Source organism: Trachinotus anak, unplaced genomic scaffold (assembly GCF_046630095.1).
Source record: "Trachinotus anak isolate AG129_WGS33_773 ecotype Australia unplaced genomic scaffold, CSIRO_AGI_Tana_v1 ptg000008l, whole genome shotgun sequence".
NCBI classification, from domain to species: domain Eukaryota; kingdom Metazoa; phylum Chordata; class Actinopteri; order Carangiformes; family Carangidae; genus Trachinotus; species Trachinotus anak.
Genome location: NW_027273859.1, coordinates 411,226 through 426,146, shown reverse-complemented (window position 1 = coordinate 426,146; position 14,921 = coordinate 411,226). Strand labels below are relative to the sequence as shown.

The 14,921-nt window shown below is 44.1% G+C and overlaps 1 protein-coding gene across 4 annotated transcripts; it reads right to left on the bottom strand.

Moving 5' to 3' along the window:
• Positions 1-1,006: 1,006 nt before the first annotated feature.
• On the bottom strand, positions 1,007-13,650 carry ydjc (YdjC chitooligosaccharide deacetylase homolog). 4 transcript variants are annotated; one of them, XR_011691528.1, is made up of 7 exons: positions 13,492-13,650; positions 9,920-10,107; positions 8,572-8,731; positions 7,739-7,838; positions 5,861-6,038; positions 1,742-2,728; positions 1,007-1,706 (listed from the first exon to the last, which is right to left on the bottom strand). XR_011691528.1 is itself a non-coding variant. In XM_071481729.1 (6 exons), the coding sequence occupies exons 2-6, from the start codon at positions 10,081-10,083 to the stop codon at positions 2,398-2,400; spliced, it is 933 nt and encodes a 310-aa protein (XP_071337830.1). In that variant the 5' UTR covers positions 10,084-10,107; positions 13,492-13,650; the 3' UTR covers positions 1,007-2,397. The 4 variants fall into 4 exon arrangements, 3 of the variants coding, with proteins under 3 accessions (XP_071337830.1, XP_071337831.1, XP_071337832.1); XM_071481729.1 differs by having other exon boundaries at positions 1,007-2,728; XM_071481730.1 differs by having other exon boundaries at positions 1,007-2,728; positions 13,370-13,500.
• Between the last annotated feature and the right edge of the window lie 1,271 nt (positions 13,651-14,921).

Here is a 14,921-nt window from a genome sequence, read left to right as displayed (position 1 = left end):
AGGATTATACAGTTGCTTCAAACCTCAGCTCTCTTTCTGACAGTGGGGGGAAAAAAGCAACACAGAAATACTCAACACAGGTCAAAATTAAAGTAATAAGTAATAGTACTAAGTAACTACAGTGCTAGTCTGAGGCTAATTTCAGCAAAAAGTACTTTAAAAGTAAAATCACTTGTCATGAGCCTGGTGAGTTATATATTACTATATATTATTGAATCATTATTACTAATACATTCATGTCTCAGAGGTTTTGTTGATAAAGTTTTAACCTGTAAAGAAACAAGACGCAATAAATGAAACATGAATTAAAAGGTCCAACATTTCCCTCTGAAATGAAATGAAGCATAAGGAACAGGTAACATTAAAATACTTTGTCAATATACTTAAAAGTCAACTGTCATATATGACAATATGATTATTATGACGGAAGAATTAATAAAAGCATCTGAATGATGCAGCAGATGAACATGGAGTCAGTATAAAGAGTTTATTCTGTAACAGTGGAACGTGTTAAAAGCTTCTGAGTAAAACTTCAATCTGTGAAGTAACTGGTCAAACAGGACATGCAGAGGACTGAAATGAAGACCTAGACTGAAGGAAATATAAAGTAAAGGTGTAAATGTACTGAGTTAGTGTCCAGCAGCAGGTGTTGTCTGTATCATCTGATAGGTGAGTGATGAACCAGCACAGACACAGCTGATCCTTCAAGAGGGGAAATGTGAACAGCAGTATTTACAATACAACCTGTATTGACTGAGAGAGTGTGTAGATGCTCAATGTGATGGATAACCTCACTCTGAAGTTTAATTACAAACCAGTTTCATGCTTCAATGAAATAAAGGAAGTCACAGAAGAGACAGAAAATCCAACATGACAGCATCCAGAGGTATCCCGCTCTTCGAGTCAGCCGAGCAAAGTTTGGCTCCACTGATGAGACTGAGCATTCACATGTCAGGAAGTGGTGACAGTAGATTTTCAAAAACAACAGACAAAGAAACATCAGATGTGAAATTGATATCATTTATTAGCTTCAATTTTAACCTTTAATTCAAACAGCAGCGCATAAAAAGTTTCAAAAGAAACTAAATCAAAATATAAAAATTTAAATACCCAGACAACGGCTATAAATATTACACATAAACTGTACTGTCACAGGTGATGAGATGTTTAGTGCTGCTTGTGCTACACACACCTGAGATCACAGGAAATCATCCCTCCACCCTTGAACCACAGACACCACATGGCATCATTAACATGTGAAGGGTCCCCGTTACCCCACAACTCTCTCTATGGTGCAGAACTACCTGAGCCCAGACTGCTGTGTGGTAATTTAAGACATGGACATCAAGATCAGAAAATAAGTTAATGCTCATATGGTGAAATATGGTGAGGTCAGAGGTCAAACTGATCAGAGGACAGTCAGTACAAAATTATATCATAAAGACAAGTTGGAAGCAGGGGCTTGTGGGTAGTGCAGTACAGTGGTTTGTGAACAGCAGCACTGAGTATAGCTTCCATTTCAAACACCTGTTCACCTCAGCACAACAATGCTCCAGTTTGTAGGTGACTGTAGTGATTCTGTTTCTGTCAGTCACTCAGTGTGACGAGGCTCTGAGGCTTTGTTCCAGTCCTGATGTCACTTCCTGTCAACAAAGAGTTCTAGTACTGATGCTACTTCCTGTCTACAGAGTGTTCCAGTCCTGACTCTACTCTCTACAGAGAGTTCCAGTCCTGATGTCACTTCCTGTCTACAGAGAGTTCCAGTCCTGATGCTACTTCCTGTCTACAGAGTTCCAGTCCTGATGCTACTTCCTGTCTACAGAGAGTTCCAGTCCTAATGTCACTTCCTGTCTACAGAGTTCCAGTCCTGATGCTACTTCCTGTCTACAGAGAGTTCCAGTCCTAATGTCACTTCCTGTCTACAGAGCGTTCCAGTCCTGATGCTACTTCCTGTCTACAGAGAGTTCCAGTCCTAATGTCACTTCCTGTCTACAGAGCGTTCCAGTCCTGATGCTACTTCCTGTCTACCTTCTGTGACTCAGTTCAGTCTGCCACTGAAGGTTCCTTCATCATTTTTTGTAAAAAGGTGTAACGTGTTCTTGGTTTAAATCCTTCATGATCTTCACTAAGTTAATGGTTGATAATCTTTCTGTTTCAGGAACTGTCTTAAACCTGTGACCTGTGCCCTGGACTGATGGGAAATGGTTTTCATATTATATTGTTAAAAATTCACCACTTTCTGTTTAGCACACGTGGCCCCCACATCACAGACTGTTCATTATAATTACAGGGTTATTGCTGTTAATTTATAACAACTGGTGTTATTCTAAGACTCAGGACCTGGGAACCCGGGTTCACACTGGTTCTCTACAGTAGAAGTAGATGCTTGTGCAGTGGTCAGAGGTCTCTGAAGGCACAGAGCTGCACCCTTTCCTGGCTGTAGAGGGCCAGCAGGGAGGGGTCTCTGAGCACGCTCAGCTCGTGTTGTCTGTCAGCTGACTGGGAGAAATCGTCAGGGCCCTCTCCACAGCCTCCCTCCTGGGGGTGACTGGGGTAACCCGGGTGGACCATGAGCTCTGCCGTGACCACAGGTTGATTGGAGCCTGCTGCACTGCTGGAGATATTGTCTGAGAGCCCTGCAGCCAGAGCGTGACTGAGGGCCCGCTGCAGGTTGGGGACGGACATGTTCTGACCCATGGTGGTCAGTCCGAGGTACACGTCTGGCCACCTGTGGATATGGAAAAGGTTTAGACTCTGATGAGAGTGTTCACACCAGCAGCAGACTGACGGTGCAGTGAAACAGAGACTTTCACATCCTGATCACACTGAACTCATTTAACTTAATTATTGAGCTTTAATGAAGGAAAGAGCAGCAGCAGCAGCAGCAACTGATTCAGTAGGAAAGAGTTTGGGAGAAGGAGGTGGAGTTGATCTCTGACTACCTGTTGTGCAGGTGTGCTCACTCTCACTGACATGAGTACCAGCTCAAGTGGTGAACATTGTGTGTGAATGCATCATTTAAACATCTGGGGCCAGATGCACAAAACACCTTAAGTTAAGATTTTCTTTAAAGTTGGGAGGTAGAGCAGGTCCTCCACTAATTAGAAGGTTGGTGGTTTGAACCCTGGCTCCTCCAGGCTGTATACCGGCACATTGCCTTAGCAAGGCGGTGAGAGAAGCTAAACGACTGTACTCTGAGAAACTTCAGCTCCAGTTCTCAGCCAACGACTCTGCTTCTGTCTGGAAAGGGCTCAGACAGATCACTAACTACAAACCTAAACCCCCCCACTCCACAAATGACTTCCATCTGGCCAACGATCTGAATGAGTTCTACTGCCGTTTTGAAAGACAGTGGGACAAGCCTGACACTAACCTCCACATCAGAGCCACATCAGAACCCCCCTCCTCCCCTACCAAAGGAACATCTCTCTCTATTCTGGAGAGAGATGTCAACAGGCTTTTTAAGAAGCAGAACCCCCGCAAAGCAGCCGGTCCTGACTCTGTCTCTCCATCATCCTTGAAGCACTGTGCTGATCAGCTGTCTCCAGTGTTCACGGACATCTTCAACACCTCACTGGAGACCTGCCACGTGCCAGCCTGCTTCAAATCCTCCACCATCATCCCTGTCCCCAAAAAACCAAGGCCCACAGGACTAAATGACTATAGACCCATTGCCCTGACCTCTGTGGTCATGAAATCATTTGAGCGCCTTGTCCTGTCCCATCTCAAATCCATCACTGACTCACTCCTGGACCCCCTGCAGTTCGCCTACAGAGCCAACAGGTCTGTAGACGACGCCGTCAACATGGCTCTCCACTTCATCCTCCAGCACCTGGACTCCTCAGGGACCTATGCCAGGATCCTGTTTGTGGACTTCAGCTCTGCCTTCAACACCATCATCCCGGCTCTGCTGCAGGACAAGCTCTCCCAGCTGAGCGTGCCTGACTCCACCTGCAGGTGGATCACCGACTTCCTGTCTGACAGGAGGCAGCACGTGAAGCTAGGAAAGCACGTGTCTGACTCCCAGACCATCAGCACTGGATCCCCACAAGGCTGCGTTCTTTCTCCTCTGCTCTTCTCCCTGTACACCAACACCTGCACCTCCAGCCATCAGTCTGTCAAGATCCTGAAGTTTGCAGACGACACCACTCTCATTGGACTCATCTCTGATGGCGATGAGTCTGCCTACAGGTGGGAGACTGACCGTCTGGTGACCTGGTGCAGGCAGAACAACCTAGAGCTAAACGCTCTGAAGACAGTGGAGATGATAGTGGACTTCAGGAAGAGCCCAGCCCCACCCACCCCCATCTCCCTGTGTGACTCCCCCGTGGCTACCGTGGAGCATTTTCGCTTCTTGGGAACCACCATCACACAGGATCTCAAATGGGAGCTAAACATCAGCTCCCTCATCAAAAAAGCTCAGCAGAGGATGTATTTCCTGAGGCAATTGAAGAAGTTCAACCTGCCAAGGACTATGATGGTGAACTTCTACACCTCCATCATTGAGTCCATCCTCACCTCCTCCATCACCATCTGGTACGCTGCTGCCACGGAGAGGGACAATAACAGACTGCAGCGTATCATCCACTCTGCTGAGAAGGTGATTGGCTGCAATCTTCCGTCCCTCCAGGACCTGTACACCTCAAGGACTCTGAGGCGTGCAGGGAAGATTGTAGCTGACTCCTCCCACCCTGGACACAAACTCTTTGTGACACTCCCCTCTGGCAGGAGGCTGCGGTCCTTCATTCCTTCAGGACCAAAACCTCTCGCCACAAAAATAGCTTCTTCCCATCTGTTATTAGCCTTATCAACAAGGCTAGAGAGCCCCACTGTTGCTGATCAATTGCACCAATCACCAGAAAAAATTCCTTGTATGTGAAAACATACTTGGCAATAAAACTGATTCTGATTCTGATTCTGATTCTGATTCCGATTCTGATTCTGATGGCTGACCCATCAGTGTACGTGTGTGTGCTTTGAGTGGTCACTGAGACTAGAGTGCCATATAAATCCAAATCCATTTTACGGCCAACTTAAGTCCAACTTAAGATTTCCTTAAAATAAAAACTGTTGCACAAAACACCCTTAAGTCCTCTCCTTAAGTTTTCCTTAAAATGTTCACTTAAGTATTTAAAGTTTTCTGCTTATCTTTGTCTCATACTTAAGCAATCACTTAAAGGCAGCTAAGACCTGAGTGACCAAACTAAGGAAAAAACTTCCGGTACCTCTGACTGTATCTGAACTCAGCATGTGTGAGTTTGTGGTGATAATTGAAGAGGAAGAACACAGAAGAACCTGATGGATCCTCAACGACAGGAACAGATTTTGTTATATAGATATGATCGACAGTCAGTTTATGATTTGTCTGATCTCTCTACTTTTAAAGCTGGGCGCTTCAGCTCTTTACATTTAATGACTGTTCTGTGGTTTAATGCTACAGGATCTTTCCAGTCAGTTACTGGTGAAGTTTTTCATGTCCATTGATCAGCCGTGTGCTGTGTCATTCTCTGATGAATCACTCTGACCTGTCTGCTACACTAAGTTTTCATTCGTTATTTTCACCTTTTCCTCCTCTCAACAGTTTGTCTTTCTTCTGCCATTTCTTCCTACAGACCAACTTTGTGAGATGAAGACTGGTATCACAAGCCCTAATGCTAGCAAACAAATGGTCTCCATGGAAACAGTACAATGTTACTGCTGTAAAATCTCTTTCATTGCTGTAAATGCCTTAGGAAACCTTTTAGAGATTAAGTGTCATACTTAAGCAGAAAACTTAAGGGCTTTTGTGCAGCTGGCCCCAGGACTAGAATCACAGAATCACTTAAATTTAGGTTTTGACAGCTGTTTTCAGGCCACACACCTGATTCCGTAGCGTGTGAAGATGGGGATGGAGTCCAGTGCGTCCTTCTCCACCTGTGTGTAGAACCTTTGGAGGTGAGCTGGCAGCCATGGGCAGCTGTGTAAACCCGGCTCCACTGGAACCCGAGTGTATGGGATCCTGAGGTCTGACAGGACCTGTGCAAACACCTCACGCACTTCTGCAACACAGCACAACAAACAGACAGTGACAGACAGACACATCAACACAGTTACGACAGTGAAGAGTGAGGGACTGTCTCCAGATCAGCTGATACTGCTGATGGATGAGTCTTATGCCCTGTGACAGATGTTTGAAGTCAAGAGCTTTGTGTATACCATCAGGTGTACACAACACAAAGACAGCTTCATGTGCGACACCTTCCAAAGCCTAAGCCCCCCCTTTAAACACAAGGACTAGTTCCTTTCCCCTCAGGCCAAGTGTAGCTCAGACCAGGTACCAAATGTGCCTGGTGTCTACATTTAAAGACGATCAGATCAAAGAGGAAGCAGACATAAAACCAGATTAATAAATGACTGCTAATGACCCTGGAGAGCCACAGGCACCGTCTCAAGGTAATACAGTCATTCTAACTATTGTTGGCTTTTTCTCCAAACCTGGTCCCTGCCTGAACCCCCTCAGTCCAGGAGACTGTAGACCTTCTTGTTAACAGAGGATGCTGTTTCTGATACAGGTCCACAGTTCAGCTCCCAGGTGTGGAGATCCTTCCGCCAAACATTGGGAGTCACTGTCAGTTTAGCCTCAGGTTTTCATCCTTAGACCAACAGCCAGCCTGAGCGAAAGGGCCTGGAGGTGGTCCTGTGATAGCATCCAGAACCTGCACAAGGAGTTCACATCCAGTCTGACTCTCTGGTCAGTGCTGCTACAGCTGTGTCTCCTTTTGAAGCATCTCTTGCCATCACATCATAGTTCCCTCAGTCCAGTACCATTCACACAGCTGTTGGAGGGTCCGGCAGAACATCTGCACAGACCAGCTCCAGGACCAGCTCTGAATCAGGTCAGGTTGGTTATCTTCCTGTCACCTCCTTATACTGGGCCATTTGTTATTGGAAAAGTTGTCAATCCTTCTGTAGTCAAACTCAAGTTGCCCAGTTCCATGAGGATTAATTCCACCAGTCTCTCCCAGTCCTCCTGCTGAACCTCCTCCATCCACCTGGCTCAGTGACAATCATCCTGACTCTTCAGTGCTCCCGATTTGTGCCGCTGTGGGAGAGACCTGCAGCCATTATGGATCATCTGACCCATCCAGACACACCTGGTGGGTCACCTGGAGGGGCACTGTTAGGGTCAGCTTGTACTCCCCATGTTTCCTCTTCTCTTGTCAGTCAGTCAGTCAGTGAGTCAGTGAGTCAGTCAGTCAGTCAGTCAGTGTGTGTGTGTGTGTGTGTGTGTGTGTGTGTGTGTGTGTGTGTGTGTGTGTGTGTGTGTTCAGTCCCTTGTCTCCGCCCACACAGTTTCTGCTGTTTGTACAATGACATTAAGTAATATATTAATATAAATAATGTAGCTGTGTATCCCTCAGCTCAGTATAAAACAATAAAGACACAACACAGGTACTGACAGGTGTCAATAAGTCAAACTGTAAAGCTCCTCCCACCTTCACATCAGGACACTCACAAAGAGAAAACATGTTTCTCCAGCTGAGATCAGCAGCAGCGTGTGATGCCAACATCATGTCACTGAGGTCACATGTTCCCTCATTCATGAACATTAACTGAAGCGCCTCACCTGGATCTGCAGGTCCTACACTGCTGTCACATGACTGGCTGATTGGATAATTGCAGGTGCACAGGTGTTCCTCATAAAGTGCTCAGTTCACTGAGTTTATGTAAGTGAGAGTCAGTGATTTTTTTTTTTTACCTGGCAGTACGTGGACATGCTGGTGTCCATCCATGTGGTGGGGCAGGTGACCCGTCAGTTCCCTGAAGAGCCTCACCTGGGCTCTCAACTCCAGGTCCACCTGGGAACGAAAAAATACACCTGGATGTTACTGTACAGGAGAAACATGACTTTCTCCTCTTCTCCTGGAGGCTGAGTTACACTGATGAATGAGCTCTGTGCGAACACACTGGGCAGCAATCAAAGCAACAATCTAAACATGACTCAGTGATTTATTAACAATATGTCTTTTACAGAGTCTGAACATTCCCCAGCAACAAGAGTTAAACAGAGAACACCACTTTTCAGGGATTCAACAAAAAACTACAAAACATTAGTTTGTTCAGTTTGTTCAGTTTCAGTTCAGCTTCTCATATTTCCTCTGAGTGAACCCTCTTCTCAAACTAAACTGATGGATCTCTAGTAAAATTCACTTCAGTTTTCCCCACAAGTAAATAAAGACCAGAGATGAAACAATAAAGACACTTATTCAAGGAGCTGAAATGACTGAACTGATAAAGAAGTTTTGGATAAAAACAGAATTTATTGAATTTAATTTCTTTATTAATTCTTCATGGTAGATGTGACTATTGTATTTTACATGGTTGTGAACATTGTGATAAAGTGACCAACAAACTGACTGATACTGACTGACCCCAGCATTAAATATTACCACACCGAGTCAAGCCATCACAGTTTGTTCATTTTGTGTGTTTCTTATTGTCATTTAATTTCTCTGTTGTTTTATGTTGTACAAATTAAAAATGAACTGAACTGATAAATATGTGCATGTGATGGGCTTTGGAGCAGTGCACCTGTTTCATGCTCAGCTGTCCTCTCTCCAGGGCCTGACGGAAACCCATCTTCCCAAAGAAGAAGCCTCGCTGGTTGGTCAGAGTGGAGGCCTGCTGGAGGCTGTGACACACAGGAACACCCTCTGACAGGTTGGCATGGAGGCCAATAGGAATGTTGTGTCTGACGAGAAAAGAGAAACAACTTCTTCATCACATCATGTAACACTGGTTGAAGACGCTCAGCACTTTAATAACTTTGTTATTTACTGGAAAAAAAACTCATCAGACTCAGTTGATGCAACACCCAACATTACAGAAAGAAATATGAAATACAGAGGGAACAAGGAAATGACCCCCCCCCCCCCACCTTACCCCGTAAAGTGCCTTGAGATAATGTAGATTATGATTTGGCGCTATACAAATAAAATTGAATTTAACTGAATTGAACTGAGGCTGAAATAAATTATCATTAAAAATAATAATAAATGAATCACAGTAATTATTTATTATTCAAATTCAAGGTGTATTCATATTTTCTTTTACGCTATTATTTTGTAGCATCTTGCTGTAGTTCAAACTAAGAACATAATCATCATGGGCCCAACAAGGGGACATATTTTTGATTGATTTCTGAAGTAAACCTAAGTATGTGGACAGGAGCTGCAAGGACCTGGATCAACAAGCCCAGAGAACCTGACCACGTCCACCTGTGGGGGCTTAAGGTGTGCCCTGTACCCTGTACCTGTACCGCCCTGTACAACAAAAACCTTCATAGTAAGACAGGCCATCTGGCCTACGACAAATCGCTTCGGATCCAATCATCACTGAAGCATGCGTCATCTAAGAGCCAATTAAAACAAACTGAATGGTCAAAGTTGTCCTATTGATATTTAAGGTGTGTTGATTGATTTCCAAACATCAACTCATGCATTAGTAACATGCATTAGTAAAATATTCCACCTCAAAGGTTGACAGAAGCTGCCAGTAGCCTTAGAGCGGCTCTAACTGTCTTTCATCATTCACTCTTCTGATGTTTCTTTATTTTGTTGCTACACTTGTTACACTCATAAAAATGGAATAACAGGAGCTGCGGCAGGTTCAAGAGTTTGGACACCTCAATAAGTCACACTAGACTTACTGTCATTAGGGCACATGGATTTCTAATCCCAGAACCTTGTACACACATGTACACATGGATGGGCTTTCTCTGTAGCTGGCCCCTGAGGATCTCTGGAGTTCCCTCCGAACATTCAGTATGTTTCTGTAATGTCAGGTACTTTAACATGCTTAGATCTGACCAACAAGTAATCAGCCCCGATCAAGAGCCTAATTTTGAACGGGCGCTGCAACAGTACAGTAAATCCTCTACCTTTTAGCCAGATCAGCTGCATCTTTGGCAGCAGAGCCATTAACCAGCAGTGACACGTTGGAGATGCCTCCGGCCTGGAAGCAGTCCACAATTCCCTGGTTCCTCCTTGGACAGTAGCCGAAATCATCTCCCGTCACCACCAGCTTCACTTTGGGCTGTGGCATAATTGCTGGTCTCTGTGGAGGACACTTAGGAGACAGATGAACACTCAGGTTGAGCAGGTTGTCCATTAATCAGTCAATTAATTAATAAGTCAGTCATGGAGTTCCACAAGGTTCGGTGCTAGGACCAATACTCTTCAGTCTATATATGCTTCCTCTAGGAAACATTATTAGGAGGCACCAGATAAATTTCCATTGTTACGCAGATGACACCCAGCTGTACTTATCCATGAAGCCAGGTGAGACTAACCAGGTAGCCAAGCTTCAGGCGTGTCTTAAGGACATAAAAACCTGGATGACCAGTAATTTCTTACTCTTAAATTCAGACAAAACTGAAGTTATTGTAATTGGCCCAAAACACCTCAGAGATACACTATGTGATAATATACTGACTCTGGATGACATCACCTTGGCCTCCAGTGCTACAGTCAGAAACCTTGGTGTCATTTTTGACCTGGACTTGTCCTTTACTTCACATATAAAGCAAGTCTCTAGGACAGCCTTCTTCCACCTGCGCAATATTGCTAAAATCAGACCCATTCTGTGTCTAAAGGAAGCTGAAAAACTAGTTCATGCATTTGTTACCTCAAGACTGGACTACTGTAACTCTTTATTGTCAGGATGTCCCAAAAATTCAGTAAAAAGCCTCCAATTGATCCAGAATGCGGCAGCACGAGTACTGACAGGAACGAGGAAACGAGATCACATCTCTCCTTTGTTAGCTTCTCTGCATTGGCTCCCTGTAAAATCCAGGATAGAATTTAAAATCCTCCTCCTCACCTACAAAGCCATTAATGGTCAGGCACCATCGTACCTTGGAGAGCTTATAGTTCCCTATTTTCCCAATAGGACACTTCGCTCTCTAAATGCAGGTCAACTTGTGGTTCCCAGAGTTTGTAAGAGCAGAATGGGGGGCAGAGCCTTCAGCTATCAGGCTCAGGTATGTCCTGACCCATCCCTTAGTTATGCTGCTATAGAGCTAGACTGCTGGGGGATTCCCATGATGCACTGGGCGCTCCCTCTCTATTTCTGTCTCTCTCCCTCTCTCTCTCTTGATGACTTCATGCCATTAACTTTGTATTTTTTTCTCTCCCGTAGTTTGTGCTTCTCCTCTCTCTCCCTCTCTCTGTCCTCATTCTGCAGGTCTCTCTGCCTCGGGAGCAGCAGGATCCAGATCCACCACTACTCATCTTTACTATTAACCACTGTTACCTGTCATTATTATTGATAACACCATTACCTACACAGCTGTTCCTGGTCTCTCTCTCTCTCTCTTCTCTCCTCTCTCCTCCCCCTACCCCCTGTTTTTATCTCCTCCTAAACCCAACCGGTCGAGGCAGACGGCCACCCACCCTGAGGCCGGTTCTGTTGGAGGTTTCTTCCTGTTAAAATGAGTTTTTCCTCCCCCCTGTCGCCAAGCGCTTGCTCTTTGTGGGAACTGTTGGGTTTTTCTCTGTAACAAAGTAAGGTCTCGACCTGACCCTGTAAAGTGCCTTGAGATAATGTATATTATGATTTGGCGCTATACAAATAAAATTGAATTGAATTGAATTAAGTGGTTTGATCCCCAGCTCCCTCTGTCCACATGTCAAAGTGTGAGTGAGTCACACATTACTCCCCATGGTTACACCAGTGCCTTCTATGGTAGCTCTGCTATAAGTGAGTGTTTGTGTGAATGAATGAATGAGTGAATGAATGAGAGCCAAACTGTGAAGTCCTATGGTTAAACACTTTACAATCATGCTGGGTGTTTCCATTCATCAATAGTCTAAAGAAGAAATTAGGCTGTTTTGATACAAAATAGGTTAAAAATATGACACTTAAATGACCAAATATCTGAGACTGAAACATCAGAGTGAACTTGGCTTTAACTTGGATATTTGATTCAGTCTCCGGCAGTGTCTCCAGCAGTGTCTTCACCTTGTGTCTGCAGCAGGAGGATGGTCAGCTCACCCCCCCAGCCCTCACTGCGTGACCTCAGGACTAATACATCACTTTACATTGTACTAAAGTGAAACTTTATAGTATATTATAGTACAATATGGAGGGCTGTTCTCTTAGCCTGACATTTAAGAATAGTTTGGGTCACATGACATGCATGTTAGTCTATGACACAGAGTATTGATAAACAATGTAAATTAGTGGTCTCCAACCTTTTTTACCCTGAGAGCTACTTTGACAAAATAAAAGGGGCTCCTCCTGTCTAATATTACTGTTACATGTATTCACATGACGCATCACAACACTCAAACTGATCTCAAACCAAATCAGAGTAAGATCATTTAACAAGTCATGAACTCACTGTATGGATACAGTGAGTTCAGATGTGCAACATATTTCCTGTTTGTTTTAAAAGTTCAGTTTGTATCTGTTGTGTTATCTAGAAGAGCTGCCATCACTGCATGTCACCCACAGCAACAAACTCATCTGACTGACAGCTGGCAGATAATTCAATTCAATTCAATTCAATTCAATTTTATTTGTATAGCGCCAAATCATAATCTACATTATCTCAAGGCACTTTACAGGGTCAGGTCAAGACCTTACTTTGTTACAGAATAAACCCAACAGTTCCCACAAAGAGCAAGCGCTTGGCGACAGGGGGGAGGAAAAACTCCTAATGAAAAACTCCCTAATGATGTGCTGTTGACTATAAATATATGTGTTGTTACAATATAAAGGGGGGCATTGGTCCCCGAAGTCACCCCCAGTGATTACATAGATAGCAAAGTCAAACTTCTGGCCCACCACATACTTCCACATCTGGGCAGATGCTGGCTTTTATCAGATTTTCTGTGTTTGCGACAGAATTGGTCCAGATGTGGAAGTAACATCTGTCAATCACGCTGTCTATGGACCAGATTCGGGCCGTGGAACCAGGAATAAACTGGACCAGAGGAAAACAAGCATGTGGCCCAGGTATGGGCCGGACCCTACAGCAAAACACAGGGTGAAACTTATTGAGGAGACCCCGCCGGATCCGGACTGAATGTGGGTCCAGTATCCAACTTAAACCAAGTTCACCAATAATCACTGCAATAAATACACAACAGACGACATAAGCTCTCAGTATTTCTTCGTATCGAAACCGTTGAAATTAAAATCTACGGTGGTTTTGAAGCTGTTGTTACTGACACAGCTGGTCCGTACATTCTGGTCAGTGAACGTACCACACAGTATTTGGGTGACAGCATTTTCAAATTATCTCTCAACAAACCATTACTAAACTAAACTAAACCCTCCTGAGTTAACACGGAGCTAAACCAACTCCAATCACATTTAAGCAGACCTTTAATTCCTCTCAGCGTCACCGTGGGGGGGCTGGCTGCTGACCACCGCCAGGTCCGCGCGGGGGCTCACACCATATAAACACTGTCCTGTCCTAGGAATCAAAGTAAAACTCAGTCTTACCCATTGTATCACACACGTCTATCCATATGTGTCCGCGGCCACAGGCTCCGTGGAAATATGCTGTACTTCCGACTAGCAAGCCGCATGAGTGGACCGTGGGTCGGAGTTACTAGAACACGACGCCCTCTGCTGGAGGAAACATGGCGGCTCCTGTCCGGCTGCTGCCAAAACCTTCAAAATAAGACGTCTGCTGGTGTTTCAGATTTATGTCGAAAATAAAACTATAAAACTCTGTCTTCATAAGTCAATATGTCTTTTAGTCTAATCGCCTCTTTCACATTGGATACATGTAATAACACGTACTTATTTTGAGATTGGTAATCGTATTAAATTTTCTCTTAATACACTTATTTATCAACGTAGCTATTAAATAAATGCGTGTGTTAATTCGTATCATTATAAAAATGAAACACCATTTTGTAGTGAATATTGTACGCATGGTAGCGCTTTAAGAGATTTTATTGTGAAAAAATCGTAACGGAAGGCTGACGTGCCACATTAAATAAGAAGTGAACATGTCATTGTTGAGAAGTTACACGTCGGCTCGTGCTAGGAGAACAAAGGTTATAGGAACCACACGGGTTCTTGAGAGCAAGTAACTACACCGGGAGCACCTGAGCCCGTGACATAACAAACCACACAACATAAGCATGTTACATTTCACCACCTGTTCACCTGCAGCGTCTGTTTCCCTGTGACTACATGTACCGACACCTTTACCGCCAACAGTGAACATAGCTCGCACAGCCACAGCCTCCCTGAGCACTGAGCTTAGTGCCGACTCTGTGATTACGGTTATTACATGTGCACAGTGTGCACGTCACCACAGTCTGAGACACTGTTGGCCACACCGGATCCAGGACCAGGGGCCTGATACCAGGAGACAACAATAGACCAGAAAGAGCACAAAAGACTGGAGAGAAAAAAATATCAGATTTATTAAACACACACACACACACATACAAAGCTCTATTTATTAATAACAACACAGAACACAGATGGCCATACATGATCAATGGAAATCCCACAAGTATTGATACAGGCTGCAGGTAGTTCCTGTGGAGAAAGGTCAGTGGTACAAACAACACTAAGCCTAACAGGCTGACAGCTGCTGTTAATCTGAAAAATACAATAAATACTGTAGAGTCCATTGGGGCCCTAGGCAAAAAAATTCCAGGGGCCCCTCCAGTCAGCTTTCATCACCATTGTGAAATAAATAATCTGACACCAACGAAAAAATATACAAAATCTAAACAATTTTATTAAATTCAAAATGTTCACATTAAGAGCTAAAAAGCTAATTATATAGGTAGTTACAGTCAGTTCAGTTTCATTTAATCATCTTTAGGTTTAATAATAATAATAATAATAATAATCTTGTATGTATGTGCAGCTTTACTGAAAACAGTTGGCAGCACAACTTCTGAGAT

Excerpts from the sequence above, each read along its gene's own strand:
- ydjc (XM_071481729.1), bottom strand. The coding sequence starts at position 10,083 with ATGCCACAGCCCAAAGTGAAGCTGGTGGTGACGGGAGATGATTTCGGC. Across the intron at positions 8,732-9,919 it reads GCAGCTGATCTGGCTAAAAG|ACACAACATTCCTATTGGCC; the intron begins GTAGAGGATTTA and ends TTTTCTCGTCAG. Across the intron at positions 7,839-8,571 it reads GACAGCTGAGCATGAAACAG|GTGGACCTGGAGTTGAGAGC; the intron begins GTGCACTGCTCC and ends TTTCGTTCCCAG.